The 23,457-nt window shown below is 41.0% G+C and overlaps 2 protein-coding genes across 6 annotated transcripts in view; one reads left to right on the top strand and one right to left on the bottom strand.

Annotated features, from left to right (window-relative positions):
• prg4b (proteoglycan 4b) overlaps positions 1–2,975 on the top strand; it is a 7,975-nt gene extending 5,000 nt beyond the window's left edge. Inside the window, exons 10-14 of the mRNA XM_079351078.1 lie at positions 74–210; positions 406–562; positions 732–839; positions 1,589–1,717; positions 2,436–2,975. Coding sequence (XP_079207204.1) covers positions 74–210; positions 406–562; positions 732–839; positions 1,589–1,717; positions 2,436–2,545 — 641 coding nt within the window. The 3' untranslated portion in view covers positions 2,546–2,975. The remainder of the gene's footprint in view (positions 1–73; positions 211–405; positions 563–731; positions 840–1,588; positions 1,718–2,435) is intronic.
• tprb (translocated promoter region b, nuclear basket protein) lies at positions 2,562–23,457 on the bottom strand. Of its 5 annotated transcripts, none has more exons than XM_079349589.1 (51): positions 23,248–23,457; positions 22,750–22,854; positions 22,592–22,665; positions 21,667–21,763; positions 21,457–21,560; positions 21,056–21,220; positions 20,714–20,806; positions 20,468–20,548; positions 20,086–20,173; positions 19,789–19,929; positions 19,539–19,642; positions 19,061–19,258; positions 18,594–18,701; positions 18,257–18,483; positions 17,529–17,692; positions 17,298–17,440; positions 16,325–16,473; positions 15,693–15,855; positions 15,471–15,605; positions 15,246–15,386; positions 14,881–15,049; positions 14,191–14,357; positions 13,525–13,677; positions 13,243–13,359; positions 12,911–13,114; positions 12,525–12,712; positions 12,258–12,405; positions 11,920–12,057; positions 11,624–11,755; positions 11,401–11,531; positions 10,691–10,901; positions 10,428–10,574; positions 10,066–10,264; positions 9,726–9,907; positions 8,949–9,022; positions 8,631–8,803; positions 8,222–8,512; positions 7,833–7,987; positions 7,640–7,720; positions 6,960–7,148; positions 6,721–6,876; positions 5,813–5,906; positions 4,834–4,994; positions 4,684–4,737; positions 4,491–4,579; positions 4,337–4,380; positions 4,128–4,220; positions 3,797–3,953; positions 3,381–3,502; positions 3,188–3,283; positions 2,562–2,846 (listed from the first exon to the last, which is right to left on the bottom strand). In XM_079349589.1, exons 1-51 carry the CDS (start codon positions 23,396–23,398, stop codon positions 2,794–2,796), a joined length of 6,999 nt encoding a protein of 2,332 aa, XP_079205715.1. In that variant the 5' UTR covers positions 23,399–23,457; the 3' UTR covers positions 2,562–2,793. The 5 variants fall into 5 exon arrangements, with proteins under 5 accessions (XP_079205715.1, XP_079205719.1, XP_079205716.1 ...); XM_079349593.1 differs by having other exon boundaries at positions 4,128–4,193; XM_079349590.1 differs by having other exon boundaries at positions 4,491–4,576.

The following is a 23,457-nucleotide window of genomic DNA, read 5'->3' as shown; positions in this document are numbered from 1 at the left end:
TAACTAGTTGATAGAAAAAAAAAATAATTCATGTGTTTGGACTTTCCATATGTACAAATGTTATTTCTTTCAGGACACTACTTCTGGTTCCTGGACAGAAACAGGATGCCTGGTCCAGCCCAGGGCATCACACAAGTGTGGGGCGTGCCCTCGCCGATCGACACTCTGTTCACCCGCTGTAACTGCCAGGGCAAAACATACATATTCAGGGTACATTTTCTAATCTAATCTGAACCGATGGTTGTGAAGCTTTTCATCAGGATGACTTTTTGCTTCTAAAAACAAACTCAAGGGCCTTCTTTGATCTTACATGTGCTTATACAGTAGCTGATAACTACTTTATTAAGTGCTGTACATGATGAGTCTTGTTGCCAAGCTCAAATGGTCTGTTTTTCATCTTTGTAGGGCCCGCAGTACTGGAGATTTGAAAATGATGTTTTGGACTCTGGCTATCCAAGGATCATTGAAACTGGCTTTAATGGACTTCGTGGCCACATCACAGCTGCTCTGTCTGTGCCTCAGTACCAGAGGAGGAGAGAGTCTGTTTACTTCTTCAAGAGAGGTGATGAAATGCTGTATAAAACTCAATATGAGAATATCCTATTTTAAGTTCACGTTTTACATTATTTTCTTTATGCTTTTTACATGAAACACAATTCTGATTTGTTTTGTTACTCGAAAAAAAATAAAAAATACATTTACATTATATCATTCACATTTTGTGTTTTCAGGAGGAACAGTTCAGAATTATTCCTACCAGTTTGGCACAACTCCAACGTGTGGGAGTAAACCAAAGTATGCCATTCACACAGTCAGCAACCGGATAGCCAGACAAGCAGGTAATAACAGGAACACGAAATGGACCTTGTGTTGATATGACAAGGTCATCTCAAACCAGAACTTGTGATTTCTGATAATACTAATGACACTAGTGCAATACAGATTCTGTGTGGGGAGCCCCCAAAATTATTCATATTCTTAATACTAAAAAGGAATAAAAGCCATGCTTTGACTAATAAGACAAACATCAAATTCATTTTGGTTTAGTCTAATCATATGCCAAGCAGAAAAACATGTATGGGAACAAAGAACATCATAACAAATGTAAAAAAAAAAAAGAAGGTGCGTCAGTGAAATGATTAAAATGCTGTCGTACCAAAGTAAAACATGTAAAATATGTTAGTTAAAAAAAATCCAACATTGTACAATGAGAGAAATGACTGGCACGTCTTCATTGGATCATGACACAAGTAAGACATAGATAAACTGTATGTCCATGACTTATTCTGTTTTTTGTACAAATTAACTTAAAGCAAACTAGATGGCCTTGTTTGTTTTTACTGTGGTGAGTGCACTGGGGAGTTGCTGACTTTTTTTTTTTTTTTTACAGATTTAGCCAGGCTCAAGTAAACATGTTTTATTTGAGTTACATCACATGTAGTTCCCTGAAAAAATGTGTCATACCCTTTGTGTTGGAGGGGAGAGGGGCAGCTAGTCCACCTGCTATATAATGGGTTGAAATACAGCGGAAAACACAATACTGTATGTGTACACTCACTGGTTTAACAATCACCTGCTTCGTTTCCAGTGTCTGGTCTTGGGTCAACCATCAACATCCGGACATCATGGAGAGGTTTCCCATCAACCATCACTGCTGCTGTTTCCATCCCAAGCAAAAGAGAACCAGAGGGTTACAAATACTACGTCTTCTCAAGATGTAAGTCACTGAAACACTGGCCAAGGCAATAAAATGGAATATTCAAGCATTAATTGTAAACTTGATATACCAAATATTTACATGTAAGAAGTCCATTGTTTGCAAAAAAAATACCACCGCTTGTTAATGGTAGCTGCTCAATTTACAAACATGAACCAAAGACAAAAGTTCTTTTAAGCGTGGCCACATCTTTCTGTGCCTCTATGTTCTTAGTACTGCTAAGCTTCAAAAGGACAAAACGTCCTTTTTTTCTTGTCTGTCTGAAGTAAGACTCATTTTAACTGCCCAATTTTGTGAAAGGCATAACAAGGACCATGTGTGTCAGGGTGTGGTTGGGGGGATTATAGCTGATGGAAAAGTCATTGAGGCTGGTGTCCATCACCTAAGGCTTCAGTAAAATGAGAAGAAATGCACAGTCAAAGTTTCCTTTTTTTTTTTTTTTTAATCAGGATATCCAGTTGAAAGAGAAATGCAACTTCTGTGTTTGAAAACCGTGCATGTCTAATCTTTAATGTCATCACAGAAAAACTGCATTTCTTTGAATGGTATGTCCTGCTGAAGCCAAGAGCTGTCCAAGTGAATGTCCTGAAAGCTCTGAAGGAAACACATTTAGGTTCACTAAAATGGAAACTGTCATAAACATGGATGAAAAGTATATTCTAAAAACCATTTGCAAATTTAAATGCTAAATCAACAAACCATTCTGTTTCTTTTGCAGCCAAATCCCACAAAGTGAGGATGGACACTGGGCGTCCTCAAGTCACTGCTGTTGCAGCCAACACGTCACCCCAGAGCAACAACATCTTCAAATGCCCAAAGAAGTTGTGATTAAAAGGAAAATACATTTTCTTGTAGGTTCATAGTTTATTCAGTTCTTCATAAAACACAATGCTTCAGCATGGACTGATTACAAAACATACTTTTCAAGCACATACAAAATAAAAATAAAAAAACAGGGAGAACAAGCTTCTGAGCAATAAAACATTTTGTAAAAACAGAATCTGAACTTGAAATATATTTTCTGATGGGAATGACAAGTTGTTGAGTCATAGTTGCCGAGTTTTCTGTTTAGTGTTTTATCTCTGGAATCGTCTCCCGTGGAAGCCCCGAGAGAACCGAGAAGGAAACCCTGTTAAAAAAAAAAAAAGGTTTTAGAAGAAGGCCTGCTGAACTGATGTAAAAGTTTTGTACTGTGGCTGTATAAACATGTACTGTATGGAATGATCTGTACTAACAATAAACTGAATAGTCAAACAAACTATTCTGTGCTGTTGACTGGTAATGAATTTGTATGCACTTCAGGAGAGAAGGCCAACATTTATAACAATGCAAAAAAATGTGCTAACATAAATGTAGTCTCAAAAAACATGTTAGGATTAACTTAGAGTAGCTGATCAGCTATCTAAGCAGGGCTGTTTCATGCCAGCACCATTAGCTTCATTAGCAACAAATGCCGTTTTCACACGTTACCTCCTCTCTTCATGCGACCACCACGGTTTTCTGGCCAGCGCTGCAGCTGTCTGCTGGATCCTGGTCTACAGGGTTTATGCTGAGCACTGCTTGTGTCTAGAAACAAAAACAACTTCATCGTCAGAGGTGATCGATGATTAAAGATGCGTGGTATAACTGCTAAATGAGAAAACGAGAGATGTGCAGTCTGTACCTGCAGAGCTGGATGAAGGCTCCTGGCTGGTGGAGGGGAGGCTGGATATTTCAGATGTCTGGCCGGACTCGTCTGCGTCTCCCTGTGAGACCACTGGATCCACTGACACCTCTGCACTTGGTCTGAAACAAACAGAAGGACACAACTTCAACACTACAGCATAAAGCCCGAAACCGAATCGAGTACATAACAAGGGGTGCACTCCATGAGCATACAAACATCTGCAGTCAGTACAGCTTTGTGACTGATGCATCTATTATTAAGATTTAAGAGAAATAATGTTTACATTTTAGGTCTTAAGTTTGGATGATAATAGTTAAGACACTGACATTAAGAGAGTCTTGCTGACAGAAGAACCAGACGTCTGAGTTCCATCAGAAGAAAACACACAAACAGCTGAAAGGAGTGAGTCTCACCTATCAGTGTCAGGCTCCAAGAAGACGTCTTCCCTCTCCTCCCCTGTGCCAGCTCCTCCTGGCACAACCAGGCCCGGTGTTGAAGTGCTCACCATGGGAACCGACTGGGAGGCGTGCTCGCTGGTGTCAGACTGAGCTGCCTCTGAGAAGACTGTTACTGGGAGATAGGAACAAAAAACAAGATACTGACTTTGGTGTAGCAACTGAAAGAATTCACAAATCTGACAAAAAAACATCTCAGCCAACTTTTTTGGGTTAAAAAAACAAAACAAAAAGCAGATCCCTTCATATCAGACTGTCAGGGGGTCAACAGAGACGGAGAAACAAGTACCTGGTGCTGCGACCTGTAACGGTGTAGTTGGAACGCTGCGGCCACCAGACTCCTCCTCATGAGTTGCTGGAAACAAAGGAATTTCATAAAGCGCTGAAGATGAGAAACAAGTGTTCATGTTCTGTCAGAAAACTCATCTCCCTCTAATCTTTGAGTTGATTCTTTTCCTACATAACCTGCATTATGAATGCGTGTTGTGTGGACTTTACCTCCTTGTGATGTGAGCTGTCTTTGGCTGAGACTGTCAAATAATCTGCCAAAGTACCAAAGCAGACGGATCAGATTGCATACTATTTGAGCAGTGGTTGTTTTAATTCCAGGCATCCTAACTTCCTGGGATGTGTACATTAGTGTGAGACTTACTGGAGGGACGTTTCGAAACTATCGGAGCGGTGCACCACCAGAGTGGGAGTGTTGGGAACCATCCTGTCATCGTCGTCGAAGACGTGCTGCTGCAGAGAGACGTGTGGAAGACAACGATGAGTACAGACATGCAATAAGAAGAAACTATTAAACGGTAACATGCGAATAGTTTATGTAATGATAGAGAACCTACAGCACTGCTCTGCACTCCAGGAGCGAGCTGAGGGACTCGACGACCAGGGAACCGCTGTGAAGTTAGATTTGATCAAACTGATGAGCAGTTCTCGTCACTGCCACTCAAACAGTATATATAGATACCAGGAGAGTAGCTTAATGATCATACCTGTACCTGAGCAGGTGGCCCCAGGTCAGACGAGGGGGCAGGGTGGATGTTCAGACGAGTGGGCAGCTGATGCGTAGGTCTCCGTGGCGACTGTGGCATCCTTGTACCAGAGCTGGTGATTGGTTGCTCTGTAGAGAAAGCCTCCATTGTGCTGCCCTCATCTAAAAAAAACAAAAGTGTCCAAATAAGCAGAGGTCCATATATTTTAGATAAATACATTTCATGAGTGCTAAACATATGTGTGACCAAAGCTACAAATATAAACTCCTGTGTGCATTTTTTACCTGCACAGATGTCTGAATTTCCCTCGGGATCAATAAAGTATCTATCTATCTATCTATCTATCTATCTATCTATCTATGTCTTTACTTTATACATCTTAAACACCTGCTAAAAGACTGCATGTCATACTCACTTATACAGACATACACTTCAATTAATTGAATGATTAACTAGAGTCAAATATGTTTCCTTTTTTAAAAGCTCCAAAATACAAAGACTCAAATAATTTTTTAATTAGAAATCTAATCATACATTTTATATTAGCAAGAAATACAGCTGCAATGGTTGTTCAAGAAAAGGACGCATTTTTGGGAGGAAGTTGTTGATCAAGTTTTGAAAATGATTTTCAGCTTTAAGTTTGTTTGTTTTTTTGTTCTTTTTAAAGAAAACACCAGTCAAATATTTAAGATCTGAGTTCCATTTATAAGAGATGCAGCTATTCACGAGCACAACATTAACCTGAATCCTTCTTTTTCAAAGTAAAGCTTTATGAGCCCTGGTTTAAAACAACCTTTACTTTGGCTTCCACTTGAACTGTAGCACTCTTTCATTCAGACAGACAACAACATATTACATCTCCCTCTGTCATCATGTAGAGTCCGATAACTAATTCGATGGCGGGACAGGTTGTGAGCGCATGTGGAGAGTCTGAGGTGGATCGACATATGTGCGTTCAACAGGGTTTCCTGGATCTTACAGCTGGGTGTCTGGGAATCTGCTGGTCTCTGGGTGGAGTCAGACGCCCCCAAACTCTCCTCTGTCTCCGTGCCTGGGTCTGTTACATCAGCTCCCTGAGAAAGGAAAAAACAAAGAGGAAATAATAAGAAACAATAAAACCTCAAGATGAATTTTAAAAGGGGCAAATAAAAACAGTAAAGAAACTAAAGGCTGGGAAATGTGTAAATGAGGTGTGAGGAAAAACAGGAGTAGGCAGAATGAAGAGGAAGAAGGTTTCCACACACTATAGATGCCAACATGTAACGGACGATCCCTGCATACAGATCATTACTCATTTTCTCCCTATATGGAACAAAACGTCCTTCAGAAGAGGCCAAATGTTCTGGGAAAAACACTTATTTAGAATAATTGAAAATGCTGAGAAGTCTTACCCATCAATATAAATAATCAAAAACGTGACTGTCGCTTTTTGGGCCAATTAAAAAAACAAACCAAAAAAAAGCTAAACGTAAAATTTGAATTCCTGCTACATATTAAATTGTAATGTAATTAACATAGTTGGATAATTAAGTAAACAAACGTATGATTTTCTTTTTCATGTTTTCATAAAGGCTGAGTCATGACGTCTCATTTTTGTTACAGTCATCCACTGACACATCCCAGTGACCACAAGCATCCGACTAGACCACAGGAAAAAAGTAAACAAGTTAAGTGAACACACGTGAGCAGAAAGTTATGACCCCTGAGTAAATAAACGAGCGACAGGGAGATGAGAGAATGTGGAAAAACGGTCTGTGAGCAGGACATGGTTCCTAATTCTCGGACTCAAAGCGTGGGAAGAGTCGGCTCAGTGGAGGTGATAGTTGTGAGTGAGGATGAGGTCGAAGTTTTGAACATTAGCTCATCATGCGTCACGTGTCACCAGACCTCAGTGTCGTCTCCTTCGTACGCCTCGTTTCCGTCTCCGCTCCCCTCGTTACTGTCCTCCCCTTCCTCCCCCATCTCTCCGTCGTCCTCCTCGTCATCCTCTTCGTCTTCTTCCTCGTCCTCTTCCTCCTCGTCTTCCTCCTCCTCCTCGTAGTCCTACATTGAGCAGCATTGGAATCATGAGCATCAGGAAACGAAGACGTTCAAAAGATATATTGTGCAGGTGGTGGGAAATCTACCTGCTCTTCTTCCTCTTCATCCTCCTCTTCTTGGTCTTCATCGCTCTCTGTGTCTGTCACTATGACGATGACTTCCTGCTGCAGCTGGTCAGGGGTGTCGCTTTGACTGAGGGTAACCTCCTGGTCCATGGCGATGGTCTGGGTTGCTGCACCGTCATCTCCTTCCTCCAGTCCAGCAAACTCCTCCGTCTGCAGGGCGAAACAATGTACACTTTCAGCATCACGCGCACTCTACTGGAACTTATTTTAAGTGTTGTAGGGATTTTTAATTTTTCTATTTTAACGTTTTCTTTTCTTTCCTCTGTCATGATGCTCTTTATGTCTTATGTGGTATTTTCCATTCAAATATATTATCATAATTCTAATAATTACCCCTTTAACATTTGTCTTTTACTCAGTATTTTTGGCAAACCTTTACCCAGGGAATATTTTTTAAGTGATCAAAAAGCTGCAGGAGATTTCTTCATGCTTTAAAGATCAGCATACAAAGAGAGTTCAGTTTCTGCTGATGGTAACTACTTGAAGGAAATGTATCCTTCCAAAAAAACTACAAAGGCAAGCCAACCTCTTCTCACTGTGACACAATTGGGTTCACCAGAAACCACGACTAACTGGGAAATGAGAATACTTTGAGGTGATGTATTTGAATGCATCAGAACCATTATTTTGTGATGGCCAACCTGGCTAGCTTCTCCTCCCTCCTGACCGTCTGTTGGCAGCGCTCCGTCAGCCTCAGCGCTGTCCTCTACCAGCACCTCTTCCTGTGGAGAACACGAAACACTTGCATGTCACCTAAAACTTACCCACACAGGTTTCAGCTCATTCTAAACACTTAAAAATAAAATTAAATCCATAACACGTGGCCTTCCTTACCTCTGGACCAACTCTCTGGATGATGCGGAGCTTCTTTGGTATCGGAGCCCTTGAAGAATCCTCCTGGGTGGTATCAGTGTCGGTGACCATGGTGGAGCTCTCCTCTTCATCACGAGGCCTTTTGGACATGGAGGAGGTCCCTGGTGTCGCTGAAACTAGAAATAAGGAGTGGGCATCACTTAGACTTGCTGAGAGTAAAACTACATAACATCTAAATCGCCATTCACCGTCAAATACCTACATTTTTCTCTTTTAAAACTAACAAATTAAAAAAAAAGGGAAAATAACGTCACTTTACTGAATTAGTTTCTTTCAAGGTTTGTAAAACAGGGACCGGGTGTTTAATCAACCATTATTGGTTTATTATAAGAAGTAAGTCATTTCCTCACCAGTCCCAAACACAGAGGAGGTGGAGGACGTGGAAGGCCATTCCACCTGGGAGCTAGCTGCTGCCTCAATAAGCACCGGTGGTGGGTCCTGATTGGCTGGCTCCGGGTGGGTCATGCTCTGCTGCTGAGTTGGTTGGACAAAAGCTGTGGCCTGCGTCGGGGTCTGCTGCATGGTCAGCATGGGTCCGGCTAAAGTGGTCTGGACGTTGGGGCTGGCTGAGCGCACCGAGCCGCTGGCACTGCCGTACACCGTCACGTGCTCCACAGGGGGGCCTTCAGAAGACTGCATGGCTGTAGAACAAACATAAAGTTGAGCACTGATTAGGAGTGCAAACAATAATGTAAAGCTAAATATTTATCCTCCGGGATAAGAGGAAAAGGTTCCTCCATCTTTACAGTCGAGACTCACCTTCCTGGGACTCCACCTGTGTGGTGGGCATGACAGTCGCAGTGGGTGTTGGGGTGGGAACAGGCGCTGGGGTGATCATTGGTCTGATGCTTGCTCTTGGAGTCGGTTTGCTGCCTGAAGCCACGACAGGTGTGGGCTTTATGTTGGCAGTTGGGGGCTCAGATGTGCTAGCACTGACAGAGACAAAGAGCAGGACATTAAAAAAAACAAGTGAACTAAAACACACTTTAAAATAATAGGAGTAAACTACAGGAGAGGTAGAAAGTGTTTTATAGGTGTTACTCTGTACAAACAATAAGCTGATCATGTGACTCATACCTGCCCCTGTCTCCAGCTGGGGTGGTCTTCAGACTGATCTGTCTCTGTTCTGTACTCCTCTGCTGCTCCTGGGTCTGAAGACACAGACAGAAAAAAGCACAGTCATGAATGAAACCGACAAAATGTTACAAGTCATGATTCTGGTTTTTTTTTTTTTAACCAGACTTGAAGAAATGTCACATGATGTGCTTTTTTAAGGATAACCAAGTTGCCTGTCCATGATCCCTACTAACAGTTATTTATTAAAGAAACTGGCCATTAAGAACCATTGCTCACATCCGATGATGCAGAAATGTCCTTTCACTCCATGAATCAAACCTGACAAGTTACGGCAATTCTTCAAGGGATTCAAAGTTGATGTCACTGGCACAAGTTTATGTGACGTTTATTATCCAAACTAGTTCCTAAAGATGTTTTTATAAGTCAATAAAATCAGTGCTGATATAAATGTTTCATCTTCTTTTTAGCAGCTGCCAGCTTGTGTTCAGATAAGACAGCCATTAAAGTTAATAAAAGTGTTTTTTTTAAATGTTCTTTGAACAGTTTCTTTAATTCCTCATTAAGTAACCTACAGTATCAGCACAGGGCTTCATGTTCATATGATGTAAGCACTAAAACCTTAGAAATGAGTTTGTTTAGCTCAACATCATATGTTGAAAGTCCTTGCTACTGCAAATGAAACCTATAAAAGATGTACAACACTTTTAAAAACAGCTGTAACGACTGCATGTGTTCAGATCCAGTAGATGTGTTTATAGTGAAAACGTGGACTGTCACCTTGCTGGGTCCTGCCTCAGGTTGCTCGTCCCTCTGCTCCTGGCCTCGCAGGTCTCTCAGTTCTCTCTCGTGTCGATTCAGACGGCCCTCATACTGAGTCTTCAGAGCGCTGAATCGCTGCTCCATCTCCTCACGCTGCTGTTTAAGCTCGTTGTTTTCTTTCTGCAGCTGCTCTTTGGCGTCTGTTCATAAAAGATTTTCCATCTGAGACTCACTTGAAGAAAACAAAAAAACACTACAAACGAGATGTAAGGAGGAAGTGATGGAGCGGTGGGGAACTTCGGGGAAACAAGAATTAAAAGTAGGTTAATTTGATGTTATAGTTGGTAAAACTTCTTACTCATGAGCTGACTGATCTTCTGCTTAGCAGAAACAAACGCCTTCTTGGTCTTCTCTTCCTTCTCAGCAATCTGCTGTTTCAGTGTGATTTCCTGAGAAGCTTTGTCCTGCAGCTCCTGCTTCAACCGTGACAACTCTGTCTGCAGCCTTAAGGACTGTTCTTGAGCATTACGTGCTTCAGTCTCTCGCTCTGTGACCACCTGTCATAGAAAACACAAGCTCACACTGTCGGTGTGTTCTGTCCTGTTTGTAAGGAATATCTGTCCCCTGATAGGTAGGAGAGAGGAACAACTGTTCAACATCTAAAGAGGACATATCAGTCAAGATTTCCACTGGAACACACACAGACTTGTTATGTTTTACCTTGTTGATGTTCTCCAGCTGTCCTTCCATCTCTTTAGTTTTTGCTTCAGCCTGGCTCAGAGAGTTTCTGAGGCTCTGCACCTCCTGAACAGAAGCTTGACGAGCTTCTTCTTCTTGGGACGGACCTGCTGCCGCCTCAGCTACCAGCTTAAAACATCAAATTAAAAGACTAATTAATTTTGCTTGAACTGCTCATCAAGGCTGTCTTCAGAGGAGTATACATATAGAGCGATGCTTTGGCAAGCTTTGGATTAAAGACTCACCTTGTCATGTTCCACTTTGAGTTCATCGTACTGGGCCTTGTAGCGACGCCCGATCTTCTTGACCTGAGTGATAGTTCGGAATTTCTCTACAATGTCCTGGTTCTTTAACTCAATGTCGTTCTTCAGAGTGTTCCTCTCCTCTGTTATCTTATTCATGTTGTCACGCAGGTTCTGAACCTGACTTTGCAGTGAAGTCATCAGGTTATTGCCTCTAAAGAGAGAAAACAAGAGACACATGAAGTTTAGGGTAAATGGCAGAAAAAGAACTGGTGGGATTGAATTCCTGTGGAGTGGAGAGTACTTCATGTCCTTCTTGATACGTGTTCTACAGATACTTCATTTAGACTTCCTACATCTCTGAACCTACAGACATTCGCCTGACAACAATAGGGCCTCTGGGAGGAGTGGTTTAGTGACCCGTTCGGTACGTTGCCTGTTTTTACAGTTTGACTTAGCGAAGGACGGAGTTGGAGTTGAGTGACGATGTCGAAGAGCAGATTTGTTAGCGTCACTTGCATGTAGATTATTCCCAATAAATCCTCTTTAGATAACTGCCCATGGGTTTTGGGAATGTCTTCACATCGAGTCGTGTTGGTCACTTGTGCACTCCACACACTTTAGACCAAAGACAATACTAGAAAGTTTCCCACACCAAAAAGAATGCATGAACTGATTCTGCATACAAATAATAGCGATGAATAATTCCTCACCTGTTAACCTCTACTTTAAGTCTTGCATTCTCCTCAGTGAGCTGCTGAACACGTTTCAGGTGTGCCTCCTTCTCAGAGTGCAACCGCTTGTACTCTTCTGGATCTGAATCTTTCTGCTGGCTCACCAAATGCTGAAAGATAAAAAGCCAGTTGGATGTAAGTGGTAATACTAAGCAATAGAAAGCTACAAAACTAGCTTCATGACATTGGTCTTACTACAGACCTGGGCCCGAGCTTTCCAGCGCTTGATTTCCTCTTCCAGTATCTTCTTCTCAGCCTGCAGTACGCCGCTCTTCTCGCTCAGCTCGGAGTTGGCCTGCTGTAGTGGTATGCTGTCAGACTCCAACTTTTGTACCTAAAACACAGAAAATTAATCGTTTGGAGCTTCACTGAGGGAGGTTATAAAAAACCATGGTAAACCCAATAAGATGATTTGAAAAATAAGGGTACACTGTGTTATTAAAGTATGAATCACATTCATCACAACCAGAACATTTCTCTACACTATTCAATGGATACCTTAGCTTGTGTTTGCTGCAGTTGTAGCTCCAACTTGTCCTTTTCTTCTCTCAGCATCTTGTTGGTCTCCAGCAAGATGCTCATGGTTTCTGTCTTCTTCATTAGCTCATCATGCTGAGCCAAGGTCTTTGCCGTCACCTAGAAACATAAGAAATAGTCAGTGGTAATATATTAAGGATCTAAGTTTGATTGTTTTTTATATTTGTGTTTTTATTGCTTCTTAAGTGGTCAAAACCTTCTTAAAGCAAAGTAAATAAAGGATTATTAAAAAAAACATACATCCAAAATCCAGAGAGAGGAATCTAGTCGACGGACTTGTAGTGAGTATAAAAACCTACCTGCATCCTCTCCTTTGCTGCACTCAAGTTATCCTGCAACTCCTTCAGCTCTCGCTCCAGGTGCTCCACCCTCAGACGGTAACGCAAACTCTCCCCTTGGGCAACCTCAAAGCGAGACTCTGCAATTTCCTTCTCTCGCCGCACAAACCTGCGACCAACAGGTGATTATTTAAACCAGCACACTTGCATAGATAAAGACATCCAATCTTTAAAATGGTCTTATGTTTTTCTTTTGGTACTACCATATTTTAATGTAAAAAGCACTACCTGAGAATCTCAAGGACTTGGTCCTGGGATTTGCCCTCTTCAGACAGGGAGATATTCATTGGACTCTCATTAACGGCACGTTGCAAATTGTCGGCCATCTTGCTGCTAATTGTCTGGATCTGTTCATGCAGGAGGGTGTTCTGCCTCTGCAAGTCCTGATTGCTGTTTCCAATCTTGGAAATCTCCTCCTAGAATGTGTGCAGAGATAAGACAAAACCATGTAATTGCCAATTTCTTAAAAAACAAACAAAACAAAAACAAAACTAATCTCTAAACATAACATGATGAAATCAAATGCCCCTAATCTTCATCATAACATTTTCACTTTATATCATTTCCTGTCAGGTCATCATCTACTAAACTGGAAAAGTCTCTCCAAAACCAACCTTGAAAATCTTCTCCTGTTCTTCCCAGGACACTCTGGTCTCCAGGAGCTCGGCACTCGTCCGCTGTGCTCTCTCTTCTTGGTGGTGTCTGAGCTCGACAGCCTGCTGGGCCTGAGCCTTAGCAGCCTGCAGGGCTTCCACGTCTGCGGCATGCAACACCATCTCCCGCTCGTACTTGTCTTGAGCTTCAGCTGCCAGCTTAGCCTGAGAAAGAAAAGTGTCAAGTAACGGATTAGCTAATGTTCTTATTTTTGCAGGTACGTTCTCATTTAAATCAGAAATGATCATAGGTGTTTCTCCACATCTGAATTAAAAAAAAAAAGACTCCTTACCTGCTCTTGACTGTCTTTTAGAGCTTGCTGCTGCTGAGCCTCAGCGACTACAAGTCTCTGTAGTGCCGCCTGGTGATCTGCCTTGGCACTGCTGAGGCTTTTCCTTAGATTGTTCATCTAACAGAAACAATATAAACAAAATCAACCAATTTCTTGAAAAATGCAACAATGTTCAGATGATCAAATATGGGGAGGAAAGACACATTGTGAACTGCCACATTTGTGGGACATCTGCTTTTGGCTCACTGCGTGTTTATCTCCATAATGAGGGATTTAACATACCTGTTCCTCCATGGAGGCAAGGGCTCTCCTCTTCTGCTCCCCCAAGTCTTGTTTCTGTTTCTCTGCCTCTGCGAGCTTCTCCTCCAGGCTGTGGTGCTGCTTCTCTGCTTCCTTCATACGAACTTCAATTGTTGAGCGTGCCTGCTCCGTTACCTGGTCATAGAGAAAAGTAAAGTGCTTTTTTAAACTCAATCGCCTTCATGAAAGAAAGTTTCTCTGACTTGATTGTAAGGCATTCTTACAAAACTCTAACTTTTAGTGTTTGTTTGATCAGAAGTTCAAAGATGAAAAATGTTGGCTTATTTTTAAATATGTATTTATACATGTGCCTTTATTTCTGTTGTACCTATGACAACATTAAAGTTATCTATTTGTTAGGAAAAAAAAGTCAAGTAGGAATATTTAAAACAAAATGTCAAGGTAGTTTATGCATATGACAAGTATCAGCCAAAAACCTGTATCATATCCAGGAGATCTGGAATAATAGAACCCCAGCAGTATACGTAGATGGGAAAATTAATCTTTAAATATAAAGTTGACAATTTATTTAAGGTTATCAAGATTTGAAAATATTGAATAGTCAACGTTTTCGTTTCAAGTATTCACACTTTCTGTCTTATGGTTTTGATGTTGAACACTGACGAGCAGCATGTGTGTATTTTGCACCTGTTTCTCTTTGTCCAGGGTTTCCTCCAGGCTCTGAGCCATGGCTCGATACTGCTCCATGCTGGATGTGACTGATCTCAGACTCTCCGTTAGCTCCTCTGCCCGGGTTTCAGCCAGCCGCAGACGGCCCTGTAGATCCTCTCTGTCTTGATCTGAACCATGGAGGCCTGGAAGCAGAATTCAGTGAAAAGGAGTGAGTGATGCAGTTTGACAACAATACAATTACAATGAGTTTGTGCCTTTAGGATTGTAGACAAATAAAGAATGCTGTTAAACTGTTCGCAGTCCATTTTAAAAACCACATTTCAAAGAGCGTGGCTTAAGCATTTTTTTAAAGCTCTTTTACAAGCCTGCATAATTCACTGAGAATGTCGGTCAGACTAACGCTACGCACTTTTTTTTTTTTTTTTTAAAGTAGGTCAAGAACTAAACTGGGTCCTTAAATGGAAAATGTTATTACAATATACTTAAATCCTCTTCTCTCTAAAATTGAAACTAGTATGTAAGTGACAAGTGCAGAACGTCACACTCTGAGACTTTGAGTAGCAAAACGTCACTCAAGAACTGACCTTTAAATATAAAACCATAACATTTCAAATACTACATATTTGAGTATGTAAAAGCTTGGATTCCTCTGTCTGTTACGCTGTTTTGTTTAGAACATCTAACTTTGAGTGTGTTTGTGCAAACCTCTGATAATAGGTGTGGATGGTGAGCTCAGGATGTGACGCAATTCCCCACTTCCTTGCTGCAGCCTCAGGTTTTTGAGCTCCACCTCGGCACCATTCAGCAGCTCCTTGGTCTTCTGGTGTAAAGCCGCCTGCGTCTCCAGCTGCCTTTTAGCCTCCATTAACTGAATCTGTGCATGACAAGTACAGCAAGCAGGCAATTGAATCCTCTGATATTTCTGATGACTTGTTTCATCATCTGAAGTGCAAGTTAAAGCTGAATGCATTCCTTTACTTTATAAAGGGGTGCGTTTGACAAAAAATTACCGTAAGTGACTTTTATACTCTAAAAGAAACAATGTGACAACCAATCATTTTCACTGTCACCTCCTGGTTTCTGCTGAGCATGTGGCGCTGCTCCACCTCGTGCTCCAGCCGCTTCTGCAGCTGTGAGATCTCTCGTTCCTGCTTCTCCAACTGGTCGTTGAGACGCTGGCGTGTATCAGTCTCTGACCGCTCAAGAGTGGCCTAGAGGAACAAAACAGGTTATTGTTTGAGGCTTGTTTGTGTCTGTTTGAGACGACAAGTAAGACTGTTATTCTTATAGGTTACCTGAATGGTCTGGAGGTTGGTCAGCAGCAGATTCTGGGTTTGTTGTTGGCTCAGGATCGACTCTTTCTCCTGGTTCAGCCTCGACTCCACCAGCTTCAGCATGTCTCTCTCCTTACGAAGGCTCTCAGCTCGGCCCTAAGAGACAGAACGAGAGGAGTCTTGTCTCGATAGATTCAAATGAAGCACCACTGCCATTCCTCATCCTGCAGGAATGATACTAACATCGGCCATGGAGAGTCTCTCTTTGGCAGCTCTTAGGTCTTCTTTCAAAGTGTTGATAGTCTGCTCGTGCATCTGTGAGGCAGTGGCCATCTTATGTTCCTTTTCTCTGAGGGACGCAATCTCTTTCCTGTAGCCCTCAACGTTGTCTTGCAGCATCTCATACCTGCAATATTGACACACATTTCTTTTAAAGGGATACTTCACCCATTTACATGAAGCTGAGTATCATTAGAAACATGGTAGTAGTGTTGAATGGTCGTGAATCCAACCCTCATTTTGCCTTGAGACGAGAAAAATGTGTTTTTCTTTGCCTGGAAGTTTTCTTCATGTGATGCAAAAAGTGTCATATTACTACCATGTTTCTAATGATGCAAAGCTTCATGCAAATGGAGATGTATCCCCATTTGCATGAAGCAAATGGGGATATGCATGGGGCATGCACAGCACTTATCCCTTTAAGTGCTGTGCATGCAACCCTTCCATTTAAAAAAAAGAATTATGCAGTGACCCATAATAATATTTTGGCAAGTAAGTGTTCTTATAAATAAGTCAAATTAAAATACCTTTCACATTATAATAATTGTTACATCAACAAAATAGTTCACACCTTACTGGTCACTTTTCAAACTTACCTCTTGGAGGCAAAGTCCAGCTGGGTGGATACCTTTGCATTCTGGGAGTGGAGATCGGAGAGCTGCTCCTGGAGCTTTTCATTCATCTCCGTCAGTTTTTTGTCACTCTCCATGCGCTCCCTCTTATAAGTGGAGAACACTTCCTGTAACTGCAGATGCAACCAGACATGTATATTCGAAGAAATCGCAGATAGTAATTGTTGTCTAAGATAGAGGTTCTCCACTAGTGGCGTATTCAGTGGATCTCAAACGTCTGCCTGGAAAAGAAATGTGTCCGAAAGTCTTCAAAGTGCTTTTTAAACACGTTTGTTTTGTTCTATTTATTTATTTTTTTGCTCCATCACATACTTTGTGCTGTTTGAGGTGAAAACTGCACAACTCTTCATTAAATACATCTGACTGGTTGAAAATGTCCTAAATTTGGGTTGTGAATATTTGTGAAGGAGATGGTGGTTGGTCCTTCGGCTCGACTGGTTGAGAACCACTAGTCTAAGGAAAACAATTTTCATTGAGCAGAATGGACACACATTACACAGATCTCTACTCAGTTTCACTTATACTTCAATGTGTACTCCAAACATCATCACCAAAAAGGGGAACCAATCTTTTGGGTTTATAGTAGAACATAATACCAACGTCTAAACATGCACACTGCCACCTAGTGGTAAACATGGAAGTTAAATAAGCCCACTGAACTCATAAATAATCAGTTCAGTAAACAAGAATGTGTATCTATGAAAATGCTTAACAATTAACAAACCACCCAGCAGATTAAAGGCTTTATATGTATTATATTATCATGGCACCACTTAACTTGCACCAACTATGGTCTACTGTATAGCCTTTATGTATACAATATATAGCCTATACAATTAATACTTTGAAGACACCTTACAAGTATATCTCACGTCATTGATAAATTCTGTTTATTTATAGCAAAGTCTAACATTTTTAAAGCAACTGTGGCACTCACCTGTCGCAAAGCTGCCTTTGCTTCCAGTGCTTCTGCAGTCTCTGTTGCCATGGATACAAGTGCGGTGGGCTTTCCTGAGGTGGGAATGGCTGCCGGTGAGCGACGTGGGGTGGAAGTCATAGAGAAGTCCTCAGACGGTGTGCCTTAAGAAAAAGAAGAATAGTGCTTATTTGTGAAATCATCACAAGGCTGCTGCCTCAACAGCACAGTCCTCTCTTCCTTCTTTGTTACCTTGCTGAGGGAAGCTGACTCCGGTAGCCTGAGCCAGCAGCACACGATACATGTCCCTCTGCTTCACGATGGACTCTGTCATCTTAACCTGTTCGTTTCTTTGCTCTCTCAGGGACTGCAGCTCAGCCAGGGCTTTCTCCAAACTTCGTTCCAGTTCACCACGTCTGAAAATTGAGAACTCTCTTAGCCTAACTGACAGTTAGACATCTTTACCCATACCTTGAGATGCACCTTTGTGAACATTTCATTGTAATTCTTTGCATCTTTATTTCAAGTGAGCAAGGAGATAAGGTCTATAAATAACTGTTAGTCTCACCCCTTACTTACTGCACCGCATTAATCTTTAACAGAGACATTTTCTTTCTCGTTTGACCAAAAGAATAAAATAAATAATAAGTTTGTGAAATAAGTAACTTCTTCTGCTCAACACAAAACTGTTCTCTGAATCAGCAGTAAGATATGCTAGCTACCCATCATAAATTGATGCATCTCAACATACACACATTTGCTAACTGATACTGATATTAGACATGTCACACTATTGGCCTAAGGGCCAATGTCAGTCAATAGTTGATATTGGTCAACACTAATGTTCAAGAAATGCATCAGTGCTTCCCTTCTGTCTGCATTTTGACCAAATTTGGATACTGTATCATTCCAACAAGGCCAGTAAACAAACAAATAGTTATGTTTGGTTATTGACAGTCATGAAAAAAAACCAGACTCACTTATTGCCAATTAATTCAAACTCCTCTTTCTCCTGATCATCACTGAGCTCCCTGAGGGCCACCAAAAGACGCTGATTCTGTGTCTGTAGCTCCTCCACATTGCGGAAGGTCACCAAGTGTTGGCTGATCACCTCCGATGTGCTGCTGATGTCAGCTGAGCTCAAATCCTCTTCATGAATAACGTGGTTTCCACGAGCCTCTTCCAGCTCAATCAGCAGCACACGGACCTGGAGGGAACGGAAAAAGGACAGCAAAGAATAAAAGAAAAATGTTTTAGGAGAAATCAGAATTACGTCCTGAATGATCTTTAAACTAGAGGAAAAGAGTGAGAGCCCACCTGCCGAGCCATGTCAGCTATCTGAAGTTCACATCTCTGGTTGTCTCTTTCCAGAACAGAGGAGCGCTTGTTAGCTTCATCAGCATCTTTCTGCAGACGATGCACCTCCTGGAGGAATCAAAAATGAGTTATTTTTAAGCTTCTATCTAATAGGACAGTTAATAGAGTAGGACACGGGAGGAGAGAGAGGAATGACATAAGGGAAAGGAGCCACAAGTTGGACTTGAACCAGAGCTGTTGTTTTCAAGGAAGGTCAAGGAGGCGACACCTCAATGGTTCATCATTCATTTCAAGTTCAAAAGGTTAATTACCATGCAAAATCATTATTATTTTTTCTGTACCAAATTCAAAATGGGAAAGTATTCAACATGTGATTTTACTCATTTATTTTACTATTGAGAAATAAATGAATTTAATGCAGTGTGACGGTCTCACTGAACATTCATAAAACGTGTGTGCATACTGACCTTTACAGCCTGCTCCAGCTTGGCAGAAAGACTGGACACTGACTTCTGCATGCGCTCATGTTCGTCCCGTTGCCGTTTGAGGATCGGGGCCTTTGCTTCCACTTCCTGCACAATGTCATCCAGGTACTTGTTGACTCGCTTGTTCTCCAAACGCTCCAACTGCAGCTGCTCCTGGCTCTCCAGGTATGCTGTATATAGCTGAAAATATATATGACATCTTGTATCAACATCAGATTTTTTTTTCATTAGTGATAACTTTGCAAATAAGACAGAAAAGTCAACAAAGGTCACTTCAAAATAAGTCAAATAGAAATCAATTAATGGTGCAATCCAAACCCAGCCGTCCAAGTTCAAACTGAATGATCCGTAATAAGCTTTTTTTAAAACTGCAACTTTCCATCCAACTCAAGATCACCAATATCAAACTTATTTTCAGTCACATTTCCATTGTGCCAAGGGTTATAATATATGTATTTACCTCTGTGAGCTTCATGCCAGGCTTTATCTTGGATACAGCCGCCGCGGTTGGAGACATTGTTGTCATGTGCTCCTCTGTGAGCAAAGACGCTGTACTCACAGGGCCTGAACATCCACAAAAAGGAGTGATCACATGACAAATGTGTTCATTTAAAAAGGTTCAATGTTGGCTCTTTCGATTTACTTTTAAATGTCCATAATAAATACAGAGCATTGAAAAAAAAAAAAGTAGCAGAGTTGACCAAACTGACCTCTGAGTTTAGAACTTGACAACAGCTCATTGGCATTGTCCAGCTCTTTCTCAAGAGCCTGAATCCTCTCCTTGAGTTCAGCTACACTTTTGTCTGTGGCACCATTCATCTCTTGCAGCTTCTCTTCAAGGGCCTTGTTGGCTGTTATGTGAAAGATGGAAATCTCAGGAAATAACAATAACCAGAAACTAAACGAGCACTTAAAGCACTACTCTAAAACATAAAAAATAAATTAAGTTTAAGCATAAACTCCGGTTGCCGAGTTGAACATTTGGTCTTACAGTACAGGCACTTTACCTTCTCCTGCCTCCTTCAGCAGCTTATGCAGCTCCTCCACTGCACGACTCAGCTCTTCACTTTTTGCCTCAGAATCTGCTGCTGCTCCCTGCCGCCGTAAAAACAGAAATAAAGGTGACAAAACTTTACAGTAAAATACAGTCTTGATGAATAAAACAATAATTTGAACACAATAATGTTCAGGTATATATTTGGAAATGTATGAACAAATACACCTTCACCAAAATTCACGAGACGGTCAGATGATTTAAGTTTATACTTTCTTTATTCTACAATTTGCTTTTTTCCCCCTCCAGAAAATAAAAAGCAAAGAAGCTCCTTGAGGGCCAGTTAGTCTCTTACAGTAAACACATGATGTTGCTTTTACACAAACTATACGTACCTTGTAAAGATTAGAAAGCTTAATGTTGGCGTTGAGCTCGTTTCTGAACTTTTCCTCCATGATCGCTTGTTGTTCTTTGGCCTAAAATCAGGAACAAGTCAGACCATACACGTCATGACTAAACTTCTCACTGTGCTACCTGACTTATTATATAAAATAACATGGTAAAAAAATGACTGATGTTAGTGTGTAAAAGACAACACAATGAACGCTTTAGAGACACTTCAACAACCACCAGAAACATACTTCTTTGAGTTTGCTGATGATGTCTTCATTTTGTTTCTGAAGATGTTCATTTGATGTTCTCAAACTGCCCACTTGATCTTGGAGTCTGCTCAACTGAAAGTTAAAGACAAACGTATCAAGTAATAAACCACAGGAAATAATAACAGTCTTTCATAACTGCACTATGTGACATTCATTGAATACACAGAGTACAAACAACCGGCAATGTGTTTAATCTATGACAGTGCAATAATAACGAGTCAGTTAAAGCTCAACATATCAGGTCAAGTTATCTTACATTGCCATTCTCTTGTGTTCCAAAGCTCTATAAATACTTCTATGTTTAAACAGAAAGAGACATGCCTCCTCTGCCTTGTCCTCCAGGCTGCACTTTAGTTCCAGGATCTGGTTTCCCTTCTGTCGGGACAGGGACAGCAGCTCCTCGCTCTTAGCCTTCAGCTCCTCATTCAGCCAAGATGTCTGTCCATGCAGCAGCTCCTTCTCCTGTTCCATACGCTTCTCCTTGTACTGTAACAGAAAGCCAAAACAACGTTTTTTAATCATTTGTTCATAGGTTAAGTAGAAGGTATACACTTGTTATCATTTGATATACATCTTGTTGATTGGTTAAATGTTTCAGTAAAGTTGCACTATTGTTCATTTGCTGCTCTGTGTGCCTTTGAATTGCCCCCCGGGGACAAATAACGTTTTTTTAATTGAATCTACATATACACACATACATATACACATACATATAAACTCACCTTGATGTTGACCTCAGCTGCTTCAAGGTCATCTAGCTTCATCTGCAGGGCCATCTTAGAGGCGTTAACTTCCACCATCTTATCATTGAGTTGCCTGAAGTCATCTGGAAACACAACACGATTTAAACAAGTGGAGAGTTAAAGTCATGGCCTAAATTAAAATTGAATGTTTTTGACAAATTGTCGCCAAACTATTTTGTTTTTCCATACCGTTTAAATGCTCCACTTCCAAGGACCTTCTTTCTAGCGTTCGCAGAAGCTCTCGCTTTTCTGCCTCCAGATCCTCTTTTGCTTTTGACAGCACAATCTAAACCGATAAGAACATTATGTTAACCATGGCGCTTGATGGTATTGGTTACTTATTAAGCATTTTGTTATGATCACATCAGAACAACGCTCCATTCTTCAATTCAGAGTTAAATTTGATTGAGATGTATCCCAAAATAGAATGTTCTAAATATTTATCAAAAGTCCTCATAATCAACAAACTACACATTGAAAAACTATGTCCTAAATAATGCAATCATCAATTAAATTACCTCAAGGACGATGATAAAATTTATGTCTGTACCGGTAGGTAACATTGTGAGTTAAGAGGGTCTTGTAATAATCTTAAAAGGAGTGATAAATAACTGTGTGCAAGTTTTCACAAAGAGTACACAGGTGTGGCTGTTAAATGAGAACATTAGTTGTACCACCCATTACTGTAAGTTTAACAACAACTTCTGAAATGCTTTCAACATAACCTCACTGGTAAATAGGGATGTTAAGATCAAACATAACATTTTGGTAAGTTGATTCAAAGGTTTCACGCTTCACATTGGTACTCTGAAAAATGAATCACAATAATATGGTGAGCATCAGCAGCTATTGAGCAAGATTTTGAAAACGAAAAAGCACAAATAGCACAACCAACATAATGCAGCATTTCATTGAAACCACAACTTGAAGCTCCAATCACCTCCCCTTGTTTCGAGAAAAACAAAAATCCTGAGAGAATCGTCTCATAAACAGTGTTGTGAGTCGCATTGAGAGTTTAGCTACATCCCTACTGGTAAAATATAATAAATTAAGATGAAATGACCAGTAAGGATAGTTTATCATGGCTAAACATGCCAGACATAGGTTTCCTCACCTGCTCTGATGACAACCTCTCTTGGGTGGATTCATATTCCCTGTTTTTCTCTCGTACATTTTTGAGTTCAGCACCTGTAAGAGATATGAGGAGAGAGGCGTGAAATAAACCACTGCATTTCTTTTTCTAAATAGCGAAGATGAAACATTGTAAATTACCGATCTTGTTGAACTCTTCTTTGAGTTTGAGATGTTCTTGAGACTGGGACAAAAACTCCTCCTGACATTCAGCCAGTTGTTTCACTTTCTCGAAAAAATGTTGTTCTGCGAGAGAGAGAGAATAAAAAGCCAGAAACATGAAGAGCAGCACTGGTTAATTTGGTTGACTTCTTATATTTTATACCTCAGTTTAAATTGTAATTAAATCTGTCTCATGTTGGCAGAAACCTACTAGCTAATGCTAGCGTTAGCGTTGTTGCCACTAGCAACCTGAAGTTACGACAAGTGTTACTTTACGCTTTATTCTCAATGTCGTTCAGAGGACAACAAAACACATTAAATGCAAATGTGACCGTGCTTTTAGTTAAATGAAACCACAATGGTTCGCTTAAACTTCATTCAGCTAACACACACACACACACACACACAAGGGGGAGTTAGCCTAATGCGACACACTTTAGCACCGTCAGCTAACAGACATGTGTGGCACAATCTTACCGCTGTCAACGCGAAATTGCTCCTGTTGTGCTTTCAAAGAATCAATTTCATACTGCTGATCCGAAAGGATTCTTTCGAGTTTGTTTTGAACAGTTCTTGGTATCTTTGATAGCTCAGAAGGTTCCAACTCTTGCAGCAGTAGTGCCGCCATTTTTGCGACAACAAGTCCGCAAGCATGCGCAGTTCGGGATTTGAATTTGTCACTGGCAC

This window comes from Symphodus melops (assembly GCF_947650265.1).
Source record: "Symphodus melops genome assembly, chromosome: 8".
Classification (NCBI taxonomy): domain Eukaryota; kingdom Metazoa; phylum Chordata; class Actinopteri; order Labriformes; family Labridae; genus Symphodus; species Symphodus melops.
This window is presented reverse-complemented; position numbering and strand designations above follow the sequence as displayed.

Bases quoted from the DNA above. Each gene is read 5' to 3' on its own strand.
- tprb (XM_079349589.1), bottom strand. From the start codon at position 23,398: ATGGCGGCACTACTGCTGCAAGAGTTGGAACCTTCTGAGCTATCAAAG. The intron at 4,580-4,683 runs GTAGGTTCTCTA...GTCTCTCTGCAG, and splicing joins CTGGAGTGCAGAGCAGTGCT to CAGCACGTCTTCGACGACGA. The intron at 4,381-4,490 runs GTAAGTCTCACA...GTACTTTGGCAG, and splicing joins AGTTTCGAAACGTCCCTCCA to ATTATTTGACAGTCTCAGCC.